Below are 19,273 nucleotides of genomic sequence, written 5' to 3'. Positions count from 1 at the left end.
TAGAAAATTATGAAGGAGTGAGAAAGGAAAAGCCCCTCACCTGGGGAAGAAGCAGTAATTCCAGCATGATACTGTGGTGGTCTGAATAAAGATGGTCCCCATAGGCTCATAAGAAGTGGAACTATTAGGAGGTGTAACCTTGTTGGAGGACGTGTGCCCTTGTTGGAGTAGCTGTGCCCTTGTTGGAGTAGGTGTGTCCTTGTTGGAGGACGTGTGCCCTTGTTGGAGGACGTGTGCCCTTGTTGGAGGACGTGTGCCCTTGTTGGAGGACGTGTGCCCTTGTTGGAGTAAGTGTCCCTTGTTGGAGTAGGTGTGCCCTTGTTGGAGTAGGTGTGCCCTTGTTGGAGTAAGTGTCCCTTGTTGGAGGACGTGTGCCCTTGTTGGAGGACGTGTGCCCTTGTTGGAGGACGTGTGCCCTTGTTGGAGGACGTGTGCCCTTGTTGGAGGACGTGTGTCACTCATGATGGGTTTTGTTGTTTTAAATGCTCAATCCAGGCCTAGTGTCACTCTCTCTTCCTTCTGCCTGCCGATCTGTATGTGAAACTCTCAACTATCTCTCCAGCACCATGTCTGCCTGCGTGCCATCGTGCATGCATTCCCACTATGATGACAACGGACCAAACCTCTGAACCTGTAAGCAAGCCCTAATTAAATACCTTCCTTTATGAGAGTTGTTGTCACGGTGTCTCTTCATAAGAATAAAAGCCCTAACAAAGACAGATGATAACGGCTTCGGGTGTGTTTTTCCCTTCCTGTCTATAGACCTGCCGTCTTCTAAGTTCATCAGAAACCAACCTACATGGAAAGGAAATGCGTGAAACCCCTTAATCAGCTTTAGGTGCTCCTGGTTTTTACCTCGTTAGACTGCAATCCCATCCCAGGTGTCTCTGCACATAGCCTATAATTTTCTTATAAAAAGAGAGGAAAGAGGAAGAAACAATTTTTAACAAACTTTTAAGATGCAATGGGAGAGCCACTGAAATGGTATGTGTGCCTCACCCTGCCATCTCCTATGCTTCCTAGGAACACCCATAGCCACACTTGGCTTTGACACTCTCTCTTGAGAAGCCCGCACTGATACTTGGATGTGTCTTGCTTTCTGAGTGGCTTTCTCCTAACACACAGTTTTAAAGCTTGCATTAAATTTCCTTTAATAAAGTCACCAATTCTTCTTTACACTGGCTGGTCCTGAAATTCTTTTCTGCACTGTAGCCACAAATCATAATTTCGGCTGCATTGAGGTCCATAAAAGACTTCAGTCTGCTGGAGTGGAGCTCTGCCTCTGTACCCCCACCACCGGAAAGGAGGGAGTCCGCCTTGCATTATCCAGACCGTTTTCCTTTATGGGGCTACACACAGACAACTCCTAATCTTTATCTTATCTTTCTGGATTTCCTACTGCAGAGAGTGCCCAAGAGTTCCCAACAGGCCCACACATAGATATTTGGGCTATGAGGTCAAACTTTAGTAGCAAGGCAATAGTACCGTTACTTTCTATAAACCTTTAACCAAAATGTTAACTCTATTTCCTTTAATTATGACTATGTGCAATAAAGCAAAATAACATCAAAACCAATGTCGCATTTTGATCTAGAGTATTCATATATGTTTTCCTATCACATTGAATTGCTATTGATTCCTCAGAAATCTCAGTTAAATTGACATCTTGTTTCAAAGGTGTGAGTTGTTTTACTTATTAGGCTTCATCTAGAACACATGGACAATTGTCAACTTGTCTACAGAGGTGAAGAAACACAGTAGAATATCAAGACAACTGCTATGTAATTTTATTTTAAAATTATTTTATTTTGAGAATAAATGTTTAGTCTCCATGTGTGTCTGTGCTCCGCGTGCCAGCAATGCCTGCAGAAGCCAGAAGAAGGCATAGGATCCACTGGAGCTGGAGTTACAGATGGTTGTGAGCTGCCATATGAGTGCTGGGACTCAAAACCAGGTCCTCTGGAAGAGCAGTCAGTGCTCTTAACCACTGGGCCATTTCTTTAGCCCCAGTTTTAATTTCCTTGATAAACATTCCAATGTATTGGCTTCCTTCATATGTCTATATATCTTATTTTATATGCCTATAGGCATTATTAGGAAAAGTCTTCAGGCTTCACCAGACTGCCAGAGTGATCATAGCACAAAGACGTGGGGACTTTGGGTCAGGGATCACAGCAGGTACTGTGCCCGAAGGAAGAGCGCTCCATCTAACAGCGAGTGAAACTCTTGATTAGCTCTCTTGTCTGTTGCCCAGGACAATGAACCAAGGCCAAGCCTTCTGTACAAAACCCAGGTGTTATGATCTGAATGCATGCATCTGTTTAACACTTGGTCCCTGGATGGTGTTAGGAGGTGCTGGAAACTTTAGAAATGGGACCTAGCTGGAGAAAGTGGGTTGGTGGAGGACATGCTTTTGAAAGTTCTCTCTGGTCTCCAGCACCTTGCTCAACCTGCTTCCTATCTACCATGAAATAATCAATGTGCTCCTCTCCATGCTCCTACCACCTTTCCCACGGGGCTAGGATCAGTGCAACCCATGATCCCGGACTAAAATCTCTGAAACTGTAAGCAAAATAAGTAGTTCTGGATCCATCCAAGCAGTTCCGCCAAGCAGAGAGTTAAGGGATCCTTTTACATTAAAACAAAACTAGAACAAGACAAAACCAAACAAAAATGTAAATTTGCACACTGAGAGAGAAAAACATACTACTTTACCTGGGAGTGTGATGACTGCAGCACCCAGCAGAAAAGAAAGATAGCTAGCTGGAGTGGTAGCCTCGAGAGATAGAATAACCGTGGTTATCTGTTGACAGAAAGAAGAAGGTAGAAGAGAGTATAAGGCAGGGAAAGCAGGAGAGAGGACCCAGAGGCATAGACGTCACTCAAGCGGTAGACCACAGATCACAGACAGGGAGGGAAAAGCAGGAGCTGCAGGGCAAGGGCATTGGTGAGTTTTACTGTGTATATCCATGTAGGTCACCTTCCAAACTCAGTCCTGCTAAGCTAGAAACCAGTTCTCTGGAATCAATAGTCTGCACTCTGAAAGCATCCTTTGTCATCCACAAAAGGTAACAGATCTTCCTAACATTAGGGAGACGTCCGCCCTACATGACTCTGATAAATTACCTGACCGGAGAGGTTGCCTCTTCTCACATAAAACCAAAACGACAGCTGAACGGTAGAGGAAGTTCATTTTGTGCTCAACAAGCAAGTTTGGAGGCATTCCCTTGTGGTCTTCAGTTCGCTACCCCACCAAACCCGTTTTCCCACCATGGCCGTCAACTGTTTTCTTCCATTTCCCATCTTTGTTCTTGCCCAACCATCCTGCCCTTCCCCTTGACACACACAGTCTCTGTCTTTGAAGGGCACAAAGCTTTCTACGTGAGAGAAAACCCCAGCATCTAGCAGTGTTCGCAGCCGCTAGCAGCTTTACATATTTTCCTCTCCTGTACTTGGGTGACTGCTTTCTCGATGAGCTTTCCAAATCCACGCAGGGACTTTTCCCTCAGTTCAAGAGGCCTCTTAGAGAATGGTACACATCCAAATGGGAAACACCATATAAACAGTTAAAAATGTCTTTTCAGGGATTTTGGTCCTTCTTGATCTTAAAGGGGAAACCAGAGGTCTTTTATTTAAAATACACATATGCACAATAGTTAAGTGATTTTTTTTTTTACCTTAAATACTGAAGAGTTTATCTCAGCCACACTGAGAACAGTCATTCAGGCTGTAAAATGCCATCAGAGTGAGGGCAGCCTATTGCCTCATTCTTTAAAACAGAGTTTGCTTGCTAGCTGCAAACGCTGACATCATGTGATGATGTCAGCACATTTCTTTATAAAAGCAGAATGTACGGAATATGATACACCAGTGCAAAGTTGCGTAACGCCAGTAAAATACACAAGTTACGATGAAATAAAGGAAGCGTGTGGTTCTGTCTTGGGTTCTTTCAGCAGTCGTATTGCTGGAAAGAAAATGAAATTTACATTAGGCTATGATCAGCATCAACACATGGGGGGAGTCTGTGTACTTTGCATCCCTATTCAAAGCAATCATAACACAGAGTGACTGCAATTTTTATTGAAACCTAGCCCACCACACCTAGAGCTCAGACAAGGCTCACAAAATGTTTCCTAAACAAACCAAACCCACTTTCTTTCCCAGGAAAGCTTATAGAAAGTGTTCATGGGAAACTGCAGAATATTGACACAGAATTGGCTTGTAGTGTGCCTGTGTGGGTCTCTACTCTGGAGGAGTAATTTCAAAGGACTTCACGGGAACTTCCCACTGGTGTGGCCTTACTGTGGGTCACCTTTCAAATCAAATGCTACCAAGCTGGGAGCCAGCTCTCATGGATTAAATGCCCTGTCTGGAGACAGCTTCTTTTGTCATGCACATAAAGGTAATAGATCCTCCTAAATGTTAGGGAGAGGAGCCCATTCTACAGTGTCTCCTACGAGGACCCGTGCGCTTGCCTACAATTCAGGAGATTACCTCTCCTCACAAAACACAGAAGCAATTTTGTCCACTGACTCCTTCTGCCTGTGCCCCAAATGCACAGAAGTCGAGCAGGAGCTGAGTTTATGCTCTGCTTCCTCTGAGTTTCAAGGGTGAGCAGGGGTTTCATATGTAAGAATTACTCCCAAAGGTTTTATTCTATTCTCCTTCCCCTCAGCTGCCTGAAAAACAACGCTATTCTGAAGTTTTCCAACTTGGCTGTTCTCTTGGAAATTTGTCAGGATCCCAAAAGAATTCTTAATCTTGTGATACTTTCCTGGTAGGGAAAGCTAGAAAAAGTGCATTCTAACTTCTCAGAATGTGTAGAAAACTCCTGTATATTTATAACCAGGGTTTTCCTGGTAGCAGTGACTTTTGGTCTCTATTAGGGTTTTGTTTTGTTTTGTTCTTCACTTTATTCTTAAGGAAAGTCAGAAGATACTGAATTAGAGGGATAAATAGAATGGGATCTAAAATATAAATAAAAAAGTTTGCTTACTTCACCCTGTTTTAAAGAATAAGACATTGAACAGTGACTTCCCAAAATGGGCCAGATCTTAACTCCCAGTTGTTCAATAATAGATATTTTTAGGAAGAGAAAGAAAATAAAACTTTCTCCATGACAAACACGTGGATATTTGACTCCTAAGTCATATCCCCAGGAAACCAGAGCTTCCTGGCTTTCTCTCACATAGAAAATTTCTTTCAGAATGCTACTCAAAGGCTAATCATATGCCAGGCTTACTGCATAGGCATTTTTGTTATTCCTTATTAGGGCAGCATTACAGAGAATCCATCAGGACAGGAAGTACAGTGTATATGTTAAGAGGAAGGGCTTGGGTGAGGAATTGAAGTCTGTTACCTCCTGCCTAAGTGATCTCAAACATCTTGTTCAATGCTTGAATCATACTTATCTGGAGAGTGAATTTGGTGTTGCATCTGATGGAATCAATATTGGTTACTATTGATGCGTACTTAGGCAAGCATCTTGGATGTACCTATGTAGCTGTAACCAGAGCGGGGTGAGTGAAACATACACGGACTGGCTTGAAAGAGGTACCGTGTCTATGGGCAAGCGCTCCTGCGCCCACAGAGCCATCTACAAACCAAGACAACTGAGTCTATGAGACTCCTTATCGAAGCCAAAGTGAATTGATAAACGCAAAGACAAAGTAAGAATAAGTGCGGGTAGGTTAAGCGTGTCTGGTTCTGCCTTTTCTCTTTGATGGGAAGAACGGTGCCTCGTGGCAACTGATCCCTACAGGGCTAGGCCTCGACACTGTCACACGAGTTCTCACCTGTTGGTGGGAGCAGCAATAGCCACATATGCCGCTGAGCACTGCATTTATGACTTGAGTAAGACACAAGATGAACTCAATTCCCCCGAATGTCAAGAGGATAGAAAATAGAGTCACATTCCATTCCACAATATTTTTAGGTTCGTAGCACTGGGACCATGTGGTGGGCTCCAGAAGGTACCTGTGGGCAGAAGAGAAACTTCAGGGACATGACCATGGATTAGAGGATATCTCATGACTTACTTCTTCATTTGGAAGTGTTTATTCAGAAACACAGAACTGAATTAACACCACAATGTGTGCTAGATTCTGGTACAGCATGCCAGCCCAACACATGGCAAGTCGCAGCCCACAGGTTATTGTAACAATAAACATACAATTAAAGCACCAGTTTTGACATTCATCTAGGATTCTGTGACTAAGATATTCTCACAATAAAGATTTTATATTTCTTAAAAGACATGATTTCTCATGAGAAAAAAAAGCAAAGTTATGTTTGTATCATATTTAAATCCAAGTCATGTGTCCTATGGATGTCAACTAAAAGAAGACATTGAAAAAATGAAAGCAATTCAACTTGGAGGGGAGCAAACTTATAAAGTATATTTTTATTCTGTTACCCCCTTTTATCATTGTTTTAGTTATTATATATGGGAAAGATATTAGGTAAATATCTACTTGGAAAATGTATTTTACATTAGATTTTTAAACTTTAAGGCATTTCATTAAGACACTAAACACCTTCCTTTCTGAAAATTAGCCAAATTCTGCCAAGTTAGAATTCAAGGGGTTTTTATTGTCAAAAGGTTTTGTTGACATAATTTTTAAAAAATTTTTTAAGCAAAAGGTTAATTGTCAATAGAATGTGCAAGGGCTTAAATCCAGCCTCTTTCACTCGTGGTGCTGTGCCCGTGCCTCTGTGGCAACGGAAAAGGAAAACACCTTTCCTTCAGCTGTTTGTAATTACTGAGCTTCTGTGTGAGTTCAAAACTGAGCTGGAGCTGGAACATAATGGTGGGCTCTGTCCTTCAATATGGACTCTAACAGAAGAGCAAGGATTAAAAATGCCAAGTTCACTGAGCGGGGACACAAAGTGTGAAAGGTTTCTAAGAAAAACACCTCCCAGAGAGAATGCTTATATGCTTTCTCAACAAGGCTGAGCTCCATGGAGGCAGGGGCAGAGCCAGCCTCCAGCAGCGGCTGGGACATGGTGTGTGTTAAAAACTACAGCATGATAAATAACAACTAGAATTCCTCTTGTTAAAAATCACCAGGCCATGTGAAGGTCGTGTGTTTCTGCGTGTGTGTATGCTTGTGTGTGTGTGTGTGTGCATATGTGTGTGAGTGTGTGTGTGTGTGTGTAAGTTGGATTTCTTTTCTAAAATGTCAGTCCTTGCTACCTCACAGAGTATTTGGATTCCCAGTGAAGTAGAAGTAAACCATGTGGAAACATCAAGGAGTGACTTAACCCCGCAAAGAGGCCTGGTACCATTCCTTATCACGTCTCCCTACCCCAGCTTGAAACCATGCGTTTAACTTTGGAACAGTACACTGAGCCACTAAAATATTCAACTTGTTGATTTAAAACAAACCACACTGCCGCCACTCCACCCCTAAAAACAAAAGAGAAGTCTGTCAGTCTGGCCCTGTGTTTCTGCTTGTCAATGGAACAACAATGTCTGTTTTTCAGGACACCGGGTCAAAATTTTCTTTGGCTCTCCTTAACTACTGAAAAGTTAATCGGTGGTTTGGAACTGTTACTTCTCTACATATTGAGATACTTGGACAGATTCAAATAAGGAGTGTTCTAGAAGAAGAGGAAGATTGTTTTTTGAAGCATAAGTGAGTAACGGGAGAGGTGTACAAATGGCTCTTAAAATCTGCTGAGTGATAGACGTAACCCTCCATGCATCCCAGTTGCATGCATCATGATTGGCCTCGGAGCTGGTTTCATGCAGCAGCTCTGCATGCGTGGACAAACATGAATCATTTTCGATGAGCACATTATGTTCTGAACAAGGATGAATCACTCTGGTGACATTAAGCCTCCAGCTCCCGTAAATAGTAGTTTCCCTCCAGAGGCTATTATTCGGTCATGTTCATCCTAAGGTAATGCTGGCACTGCTCACAGTGTGTCACCCTGCACACGAACATTTCACAGTACATCACCTCATTAGTGCTCATGGCAACTGCAGATGGAGTCACCAAGACACAGAGCTCAGTTCACTTCTTCCTATTCTTAGAGAGTGGGTGTGGAGCTGAGATTGGAGAAAAATTCCCAATTTTTCTCTCGTGAAGGAACAATCACACTTTCTCTCTCCCCTCTTTCTCTCTCCACATGCTTGTCATACAATTCATGAGGAACAATATTATTGATAATATAAAGTACAATCGATGATCATTATTATTATTTTCATTTTTGTCTTTCAAAAACTTAACCTTTAAAATTCAAACTTAAACTGAATCAGTCCTGGGGTCAAGAGTGAAGAGAATGTGCCGCTCTGGCTTAGAGAGTAGTACCCTAATTCAGTTCCTCGCACTCATACCAGGCAACTCACCACCACCTGTGAGTCCAGCTCCAGAATTCATGAAACCTTCTTCTGCATGCTGTGGGCACCTGCACACACACGCACACACATTACACACACCACACACATGCATACACTCACACATCTATACACACACATAGATACACTCACACATACATACACACATGCATACACTCACACACACATGCACACACACACATGCATATACCCACACATCTATACACACACATAGATACACTCACACATACATACACACATGCATACACTCACATACACATACACTCACACACTCACGCATACACATACACATACATACACACATGCATACACTTACACGCACATGCATATGCTCACACACATGTATACACTCACACATCTACTCACACATGCATACACTCACACACACATGTATACATTCACACACACACATAAAAATTAAAAATGGAAACAAAATCTTTTCCCTTATAGAAATCAAGTCCATAAAGGACAAACTATGCTCATTCATTTCCACATATACCAGTTTCCACCAGCTTTTCTGTTCCTTTGTCATAACCAATAAAAAGAAAATACCAACACAAGAAAATGGGACCTCACATAACTACACTGAAGTTAGAGTTCTGGCTAAAACCTTTCCTCTGTCTCCTGGTGACTTAAATCAGGAGTGTCTCCATGTAACACGTGAGCCAGCATATGCAGGTGTAGGCTGGGAGCATTGCTTGCCCTGGGCTTTGATTACATCAGGACACTCTAATACTTTCTTATAAATTAGTAAAATGTGTTGCCTTTGATCTGCTCATCATTGTGGTTAATGTACACAGTATCCAAGCATACACTATACGGCAGACAGGCTGGGCTAAGAGAGTCACTGGGACTTCCTAGCAATGAGATCTTGGATAAGTCACTTCATCTTTCCCTGCCTCTTTTTCTCATTTGTAAAAGAAAAGTAACTATGGGAGTGTCTACACTGGGCTGCTGCAAGAACAAAGTCAGTGTGTGTGTTCAAGAGCAGCTAGAATTTTTCAGGGTTGATGATTGCTTATCCGTCCTTCCACACTGCGTGAGATGTTGAAAGGTGATATTGGGTGGATGGGCAGATGGACGGCTTAGTTTCATGTGTGGTGGTTAAGAATGCGTTCCTAGGCAGAGAACAATTACGTACTGTCCGTCGGTGTTGGCAAAGGTGTAGTTCCACACACCGTGGGAATCGCTACACTTTGGTCCTTCTGCCAAACCCAGCGCTGCCACAATGACACAGTAGCCAGATCCCGCAATGCCAATGAGAGCAGCCATGATAGAAGAAAGCATCTAGGGAGAGAAAAAGCAAGAATTAAGCCGCTGCCCTGCGTCAGGAAAGGAGCCCTTTCACCGGGAGGCAGCGCAAGGACTTACTGTGCATCTCTTGCCGTAGTTGTCCCGGCCGCAACAGCCACAGCAGTCATCTTCCTCCAGCCCGATGAACACAAATGCCGGCAGGAGTATCTGAGCAGAAGGCAACAGAATCAAGTCATTGCCTTTCCCTGAGCGCATGTGGCCAGGGTTAGGATTTCTGTAAAACATATCTATGTCTGATGATTAGAATAACCAAATAGAACAAATGATGGGAAAAACCTGAGGAGAAACGAAAGTATTACGTTTGCTTGTTTCCATGAACAGTGGGTGAGCAAACAGGATGTGAAATAATAAATTTATAAATGTGAGCTTTGGGAGAATCCCTAACATGTTTTCCTACGAAACCTGTCAGCGCTGTTATTTAAATCTGATTTCCCCCCTTATCAAATACATATCAAATCTTGAGTAAACAAAGTCACTGCTTAATATCCTCCTGAAACATTTTCAGTAGGTAAAAAAAAAAAGATAAAAGATTTAGTATAAAAAAAATGATCTGTTTCAACTAAGCAGTGATACTTGTCAAATAAGGATGAACTAGCCAGGCGGTGGTGGCACACGCCTTTAATCCCAGCACTCGGGAGGCAGAGGCAAGCGGATCTCTGTGAGTTCGAGGCCAGCCTGGTCTACAAGAGCTAGTTCCAGGACAGGAACCAAAAGGCTACCAAGAAACCCTGTCTCAAAAAATCCAAAAAAAAAAAAAATAAGGGTGAACTACTTGACATTTAAGGCCAAAGACTAAGCACAGCGGATATTAAGCAGTGACTTTGTTTGCTCATGTAATTGCATTTGTGTTCATTACGGGAACATGAATGGTAATGATGCTTACATTCAAAGCACACCTGCCAACCCATGTTACCGTGAGTGTATTAGGTTGAACTGTCTTAACACCTTTTAGTTGGCAAAGAAAAATCGTCTTCTCTATGACAGTAACAATTCCATAAAACTTCTCTTTGCAATTCTGAGTTCCAGCATTTTAAATGAGGAAACCCAAATGTGTCCACAATTCCATGTGTGTTGAGGTCAAAGCTAAATGTGTCAAGTAAATTTCCTGTCGGCTTCAACTAAAGCCAAACTGTGGAAAAAACAACACATTCCCGCATTAGACTGGCACTAGCCTGCTACTAACTCGAAACCCAAGAGAAAGCCTGCAGTTATCTGAAAATACCAGTGCAATCAATTAGTATTTCCCCATCACAGACGCTGGGGAAGAAGCAACAGAGACTAATTTAGACCCCAGACTGTTCTCTTGGAACCAGCCCACTCTCTTCAGCTCCCCGGAGCAAATGAGAAGGGGCTGCCAATCCAGCTCTCAGAAATTCGATAGCCTCTCAAATCTTGAAAAGTGGTTGTTTTTTCAAGCTGTACAAGAAAAGCTTCGGGGAACAGAGAGTTCACTCTAAGGTAAAAGATTTTATTCAAACAACATCTACTGAGATTAACAAAAAGTTTAACTCAGCCTAGCGATGTTCCACTTTCAAAGGGAAGAGCAGCAACCGATACCACATCCGCAGGATTCACCGGTAGGCATTCTAGAAAACTTCCCTTGAGAAGAAAGCGCACTGCCATTCAAGAGGAGAGAATTTCCTTAGTGGAAAGAGTTCCGAGTAACTTACCAGCAGACCTCCTCCTACGATGCCGGCGAAGAACCACACAAAGCGGCTGAGGTGGTCGTCGTAAGCATACTTGGTTTCCCCATTGGGAAAGTAGAGCAAAATGTTTGCTACGATGGAGAGGACAGCAAACCACACCAGAGAGTGTCCGATGTATCTTGTACACTTGCCAGAGCACATGGTGGCAGCAAGAGCCCTACAACCTTTCCCCCTTTCCTCTCGTCGTCAGTTCAGTGATGGCCCGGATCAGACAACAAGTGTGCCCGTTTGTGGAGAAAAGCCGACGCAGCTCACAGCCCATTCCTGCTATCACTTAAATAGGGCCAGGTTTTAGTGCCAGTAAATGAGGTACTTTGCTTCTATTGGTCCAGACTCCGGGCTCCCGTTGGGGTGGAGGGGTGTGAAAGGGATGCCCCGCCCTTCAAATGAAATCCTTGGGACCGTGAAACCCGGAGTAGGATGTGAGAAAACAGCCTCAGTCACAGGCAGGAGAGAAAATGAGTAATCCACAGTGCAGCTCGCTTACAGGATAGGGATGACGGGGAAGTCTGGCACAGCTTCACGTAACTGCCCAGAGCCCGTGCTGGGACGCTTCAAGGCTTTGAAAGAGCTGGGATTTTTCTCTTGCAACCGTTTGGCCAGCTTCCAGTCTGAGGTGGTGTTCACTTCTGCATCAGCACCGATTTAATTTGGGACCTGGGGCAAGTTTCCTCAGCTCTGAGCTCATTTCCTTGTCTGTTTAAGACAAAGTGCCCAAGCTGTCACCCACAGATTTAAGGAGGCTGCTGGGAAAATTGCAGTGACTTCCTTCCCTCTGCCTGCGGCTACTTCTGCTTAACAGATCCCATAGCCTGCTTCCCTGGATGGCGCGGCAGAGGGCATCTGCCCCACAGCAAGATGGTATCCGGCAACACAACAGCTCAAACATCCCTGACTAACGCGCTGTGCGGCGAAGTAGTGCCAGGGTCAGAGAAGGAAGGCCCACAGCATGGCTTAGGGAGGGGGAGATGGAGGAAGAGATCCACTCATGTACCCTTGGTGGATAGGTCAGCAGAGGAAGCTGAGAAAGGCTGGTGACCCCAGGGACTCCAGCTTAGACCAGATGTAACCCACAACTATCGAGTAGGATACACACTAACCACGCCAGGATACATACTAAACACTGCGTAGGGAGGTCAAGAATGAATGGGACTTTCTAGTGACCTGGGATTAAACTGCGGTGAGGTCACAACACCAGCTGGGCTGAAGAAATAAATTAATGTCCATGCAGGAAATCCTGAGCCATCTGGATGTGTGCAGAGTGAGTCCCCATAAAAGTCTCACTTTGTCACCAACACACTTCTAACAATGGGGTCTGTGGTCTCTGCGTTTGATTGTGAGTCCTGTTCAGAGACAGCACCTGTAGCTGATAAGGCTGAGACAGCAATTTGGGTGAATGACAGGATTCTTTTAAATTAGCAAAAAACACTTAGAAATGACTTTTTCAAAAAAAAAAAAAAAAACCACTCACTCCTCACTTTGCCTACAAGGTTAACAAGAACAGAAGAGAGCTTGTCTCCTCTGCTCTGGATGCTCTACTGACCTGAACATGTTTCTATGTAAATCATTCAAGATATGTCTGCTAGGAACTGGTGACCCCCAGCCCGTCTCATTCTCCTTCGAGGAGACCAGCACGAGATAGAGGACCAGGCGTCTTACTGTCAATCTTCTAGGCCTCCCAAAGGCATCTGATAGTCTTTGGTGTTATCATCATGGATTAAGGAAACAGCTGAACCTGGTAGAAGATGCCACACTCCACGTGAGGGCAGTTCTTCACAGTGGGAGGCTGTACCGTGGAGTTCTCTTAATAATCTTCAGGGAACCAGCTTGTCCCCTCATGCCACCAGAAGCTCTTCAGAACCCTGGCAGAGCCATCACTCTTACCCCCCACTACCCCAGGTCTTTCTCTAAAGATAAAGCTCTCTCAGTGCACTGAAGACGAACTTGGGGTCACTGGACCACTTTATTTGTTCCTATTCGCAGTACGTTGACTGCACCTCATCTCTCTGTGTTTTATCACAATTTATCACTCTAAGTGGCATATTGGGACTTCTGCCTTCCAGCTTTGTGGACTGAGGCAAATCACTTCCCTTTCAGAGCCATCCCCTGGTCTGCTCAACGACACTAGATGAGTGTCTGAACCAGGGATTTAGCAAGTCCGTGAGTGCGTTGCGATGATAACTTTTCTCTCCTTGAGGGGATAAAAATCAGCAATGCCCTTGTACACAAACCATCAGTTTCTCATTATTTCTAGAGATTCATAAGCTGTAATTGAAGCTAATTAGTAGATCCATTCTACACTTCTCAAGGTATAGCCAGTCTGGAGACCACTTAAATTACACGGGAAGATTTAGGTCTTAACCTCAGTAAAACGAAAAGAAAGTTTTAGGTGGGAAGTGGCAACATGTGTTTTGGTTTTGGTTTTTGAGAAAGGGTTTCTCTGTGTAGCCTTGGCTCTCCTGGAACTCGCTCTGTAGATCAGAATGGCCTCAAACTCACCAAGATCCGCCTGCCTCTACCTCTCCAGGGCTGGGATTAAAGGTGTGCACCACTGCTACCTTGCTCAACATGCATTTTTATCACTCTACATGAGTCATTTGTTCTCTCAAGTTAAGGAAGCAGAACTCTAAAGAAAGTATCAATCCTGCCTGATGCTCCCTGAGGACCTCCTTCAACGCTCTTTAACTACAGCCAACATGTGGGGACTATAAGCCGCTTAGGCGGGGCCTGTTGCAAAGCCTGCGTGTAAGGTATTTTCGACAGAATTGCCTTGTCCTTTTGGGAGGACAAATTGAGGGGCACAGGATAGCCAAGAACCTGTAATTCTCCTCCCTTAACCTTTGGTGAGGAGAGATCATAGGCGTAGCTGCCATACCTGCCCCAAAAGTTCCTTTGTGAGACATCCTTTCTCATGCCCTCCCCTTGTGTCTTCTTCAGTGTCCTGTGCTTCTACTTTGTAGTTGCTCTCCTAACCTCTGAAGGAACAGATACGTTTCTGGTTTGGGTTTCTGGATTAAAACTAAGTGTGCTTTGGGGGACAATTGCTTAACCATGTGGCCATGTTACTAATCAAACCTTAATCGAGAGATAATCAAGGTCTTTCTTTTGGCCAGGAACCTGTTTGATATCCACAATTGCCACTTCCATAGAGGCTTTATGGTCTCAGTTCACCCCACAGTCCTTAGTGCTGGTCCTGCCTCTGTTTCTGCTCCGAGCATCATCTTCTCTTAGAGCAAAAAGTCCTATTTTGTAGGACTTTACTCCCATACCAGTTGAACTCCCCTGATGTGAAAATCTGAAATCCAGAATGCTCCAAAGCCTGACACCTTTTCAGGGCTGATGTGATAACACCCGTTGAAAAGTTCCTATCTGACCTCATGTAGTAGGCTGCCATCAAAGCACTGGTTCAACGCCTGCTTCTTTGGTACCTGCTCTGCATGTGCAAGGTCATACATAACCCCTAAGGTGGCCCCCAGCATGGTAAATAATAATACCCAAGACCAAAGATGCATTGAAAATATTTACTGCTAAAACTAACTTCAGTCCATGCATTCTGTGCTAAGCATGCACACTAAACAAGGGAATTCCATGCTCAAGCTTGGGTCTTATCCTCCATGTATCTCATTATATATACATACATACAGATCGATAGAGCGATAGAGAGATAGAGAGAGAGATAGATAGATAGACAGACAGACAGACAGACAGACAGACAGATAGATAGATAGATAGATAGATAGATAGATGATAGATAGATAGATAGATAGATGATAGATAGATAGATGATAGATAATAGATAGATGACAGATAGATGATAGATAGATAGATAGATAGATAGATAGATAGATAGATAGATAGATAGATAATTTCATATATATTATATATGAAAACATTCCAAATATGTCACCTGGAAGCTCTGTGTCAAATAAAAAGTAATAAGCCCATGTAATTTTCCCAAAAGCCCCTCTGAAGATCAGTCCACCAATGCTCTATCCCTTTCCCACTCTTCTGTAGCCCATCACACCCAACTCTCTATTAGCGCTGCAGAGCTGTGACCCCCCTGAAACTGACCTGAGTGGTCACCTGCTTCCCTTCTCTCTCTCCCACAGATGGGAGGCACCTTTGTGTTGCCCACCATTGCTGCCACGCTTGACACAACACCTGGTAAAGCTCAAGTGTTCAGTAAATATTGTTAGATGGTTGACTGCATAAAACACATGAATTAATGTTCTTTTTAAAGTATTTTTAAAGATTTATTTACTTTTATTTTATGTGTGTGAGTGTTTTACCTCCATGTATGTCTGTGAACTGTGTGTGTGCGCGCACCTAGTGCCTGAGGAGGACAGGCGAGGGGGTCAGATCCCCAGATCACCGGGAGCTGGAGTTCCAGGTAGTTGTTAGGTGCCATGTGGATGCTGCCATCAAATCAAATCAGGTGCTGCCTACCTATGGAAGGGTAGCCAGCACTCTTAACTGCTGAGCCATCTCCCTGGTCCTTGATGCTCTTTTAAGCATCTTACTAGGATGAAAATCTAGTTTCTCTGCTTTCTGTGCCCTTTGTGAGCTCACGGTCCCATTTCTAAAGCCTTCTTGGATCTCCCCTCATTTTTCCTTGGCCCTGATACCACCTGGCTGCTTAATCTGTTGCAAGTTATCTGTGTCTTGGATTCTGTTATCTATTCATTTTGGATTATGGGCTCCGATGATGTCTTTCTGATGAATAGTTCGAGAAACAACCATTAATAAAAACAAAGCTTTTGCTCTTAAAGAGTGTTCATTCCATGGAAAGACTATTTTTTTTAAGTAGTGAACTATTGACTATCTAAGATTATTATGAATGCAAAAGAGGGATCAGGTGAAGGACGGGATGGAGAGGACCTCTCTGAGACAGACGATAAAATTTAGCTCACGGAGTGTGATGTGAAGAAGTGAGTCAGTGTGTATAGAGCTTGAAGCATGTGGTGCTTAGAAACAGCACAGTTCTCATTATTTATTATTTACTTCCTAGCTTCAGCCACGTATTCTCCCAGGTACGATGCCTTCAACTTCATTTATGATACATTTTATTTTTCTAAGATTCCATCAGTCTGATATCATTGGTTCTCTTCATTGTTCCTGATTAATATTTAAATACTAGAGTCCCAACACTTCTAGCCCAGGCTCACTTCTAACTCCTGCAAACTTCTGGAGTCAATGCACAGATGCCTCTGGGAGAATGGTCTCTATCACAGTGTAGACCTACAGATTCCTGAGCACCAGTCACAGGCTCTCAAACTCATATTTGAGTATGCTACTCTGCTGCCAGAAGACTGCCCCGCCCTGCTCCACCCCACCCCTGCTCCCTGGGCTGCACCCATCACTTCTTCAGGATGCCTTCCAGTATGTGATGTCACTTCCTTTCCTCCCGGACTGCTCAGGATTTTGTTTTTGATACAACGTACCCCATGGTGGTACTCACCATACTGTGACGTGTGACTATGTATCCTGGTCAGCCCAGACTTCCTCTAACATCCCAGAGACTTGTACTTTCTACTCCCTCCACAGGGGCAGGACAGTTGACACGGTGTCAGGCATTTCAAACACTCTTAATAAACATTTGCCAAATGAATTAAATATTTGTTCACATAAATAGGCGAGTGAGCTTCAGGATCCTCCTGTCTCTGCCTCCCCGGGCCTGGGGTTACAGGCATGTGCTGCCACGTGCCTTACTTTTTACATGGTCCCTGGGGGTCCAAACTCTGATCCTCATGATTGGATTGAAAACACTTCACCAATGTTCCTATCTCTCTAGCCTTAAAATAATAGTACTCAAATCAGAACCATTTCAACATTACTCATCATCCATAAGCACATGGTACCCACTTTTCTGCTTGTTTGTGCACTCCATCCAGTGTTCATGATAAATGTTCAAGATAATTTCCAAGAACACTCTTATGATAGCAAGGACCACGCTAGTACATATTTTCATGTTGAAAGAAGCCTCAAGAGGGTGGCTGGCTCCACTCTTACCCTTTCATAGGCCACAGAGGACATCTTACAGTTAAAGATGCTTTAAAATCTTTCCCCAGGGTTGTTGAGTGCATTGGCAATGGAACTGGGTGACCTTTAAGAGCTTAAAATTAGAAGCCCATGGTTCCCTGTGTTTGGGAGAGTCTAGAGAAAGATCCAGACTTGGGTCTCCTGCTTCCCAGTTGCGTTCCTCTGCATTTATTCGCTCCCTTGTTTAGAAGACACTGGTTTCTTACTCTGTGAGCATGACACGTGGGATAGCTCACACATAATAACTGTGCTTGTTAGAGCTTATGATTGTAAGTAAAAGAACCAGCTCAGCGACATTAGCTAACGAAGCATTCATTAGGAATTTGAAGATGAGAACAACAGATGGGATCATGGAGCTTGGGGACAAGAGGAAGCCAGACGGCCTTCATCATTCTCCCTCTCGCTCCTTTGACTTGCTCTGTCCATATGCCTTCGCTTTCTGATCAACTTTTCTGCCTTCTCAGTCCACATAAAAGGATATGGCTCTACATTTTCCTCAAGTCATGAGACTTGTGCCAAGAGCACGTTCTGAGGGATCCAGTTTGACTGGATAAGAGGGCATCAGAGCTCCCACCTGTGAGGCCTCCCCAATTAACCATTGGCTGCTAAGAGCCACCTCTGCCATCATGTGAAAGAAGTCGTCGCTGTGCTTAGTCACTGTGCCTAAAGCCAAGCAGAGAAGCACACTCCCCTGGGGGAGGCTAAGGCGTACCCAGAGTTGAAGTCGACTGATGTAGGCGATCTGTAGTTTCCTTCATTTGAAACTATAATCATGGCCTACAACTGAAGGAGAATCAGGGAGAAACAGTATGAAGTTATCTTATACACAACTACCTGGCTCTCCCCATCTTTAAACTGCAGCTCAGTTTGCTCTCTTGGGTTGAAATAAAATTCTGGGTTCAAGATTAAGCCAGAGTTAATTTCACCCTCATTCTCTTATTCCTTGACTTCCCTGACCTTATCTGGTAGTTCTGGTATCTTACAGCATCCTCTGCTGAGGAGTCTCCAAGGTTTCAGCTGTGTTTTTCAAACAAGACACTGGTGTGGGATTTCCCTCTGTATGCTGTGATTACCATTAATGAGTAAAGAAACAGCAGGGCAAAACTTAGGTAGGCAGGAGTGGGGGGACTAAACTGAATGCTGGGAGAAAGAAGACAAAGTCAGAGAGAATTTATGCAGCCCCTCTGGAGACACAGATTAATAGGAATGGATTAAATCAATATGTAAGAGTTAGCCAATAAGAAGCTAGAGCTAACGGGCCAAGGAGTGATTTAAATAATATAGTTTCTGTGTGGTTATTTTGGTTCTGGGTGGCCGGAATGAACAAGCAGCCTCCTCCTACAAGTGGCCTTATTACAAGACACTCCCTGAATTTCCTGGACCACAATGGAAAACTCAAGATGTGAGTGTCTCTGAGTCGATGACACAGAGAGGGGTTTGCAGAACACATGGAACACAACTAGTGTGCAAGCCCTAAAGGAAAGGAAAGATTTGCTTGCTCACTGGGGTATCATTTCTTTGGATTTTCAGTAGCTCTACAGCCTGGCGTATGACCCGAGCTTTCTAAAGAGGGGTGCCTCAGGTCTCCGAGCCCACTTGTGCTGACTTGGCCTGAGGGAAACAATCTCTGAGGCTGGTCAGGAAATATATTTTAAGTTCTACCCCCAGGGGATTCTGATGAACATTCAGAACTGAAGGACACTGATGGAAGTGGTCCAAATTTACAGTTTTATAAATAATGCTACTGAGGTCCAGCTGAGAAGAAAAGCCAAAGAGTAAAATGAAGGTGGGCAGGAACTTGGAGGAGTGGAGGGAGGGGGGAAAACGGATATATTGTATAAGAATAATAATA

The 19,273-nt window shown here is 43.8% G+C and overlaps 1 protein-coding gene across 1 annotated transcript; it reads right to left on the bottom strand.

Annotated features, from left to right (window-relative positions):
* Positions 1-1,823: 1,823 nt before the first annotated feature.
* Tm4sf1 (transmembrane 4 L six family member 1) lies at positions 1,824-11,690 on the bottom strand. The gene is made up of 5 exons (XM_057756972.1): positions 11,347-11,690; positions 9,734-9,823; positions 9,504-9,649; positions 5,796-5,976; positions 1,824-3,964 (listed from the first exon to the last, which is right to left on the bottom strand). The coding sequence occupies exons 1-5, from the start codon at positions 11,521-11,523 to the stop codon at positions 3,950-3,952; spliced, it is 609 nt and encodes a 202-aa protein (XP_057612955.1). The 5' UTR covers positions 11,524-11,690; the 3' UTR covers positions 1,824-3,949.
* Between the last annotated feature and the right edge of the window lie 7,583 nt (positions 11,691-19,273).

This window comes from Chionomys nivalis, chromosome 24, assembly GCF_950005125.1.
Source record: "Chionomys nivalis chromosome 24, mChiNiv1.1, whole genome shotgun sequence".
NCBI classification, from domain to species: Eukaryota; Metazoa; Chordata; class Mammalia; order Rodentia; family Cricetidae; genus Chionomys; species Chionomys nivalis.
Note: the sequence above shows the minus strand (reverse complement) of the source record. Positions and strands in the feature narration are given on the sequence as shown.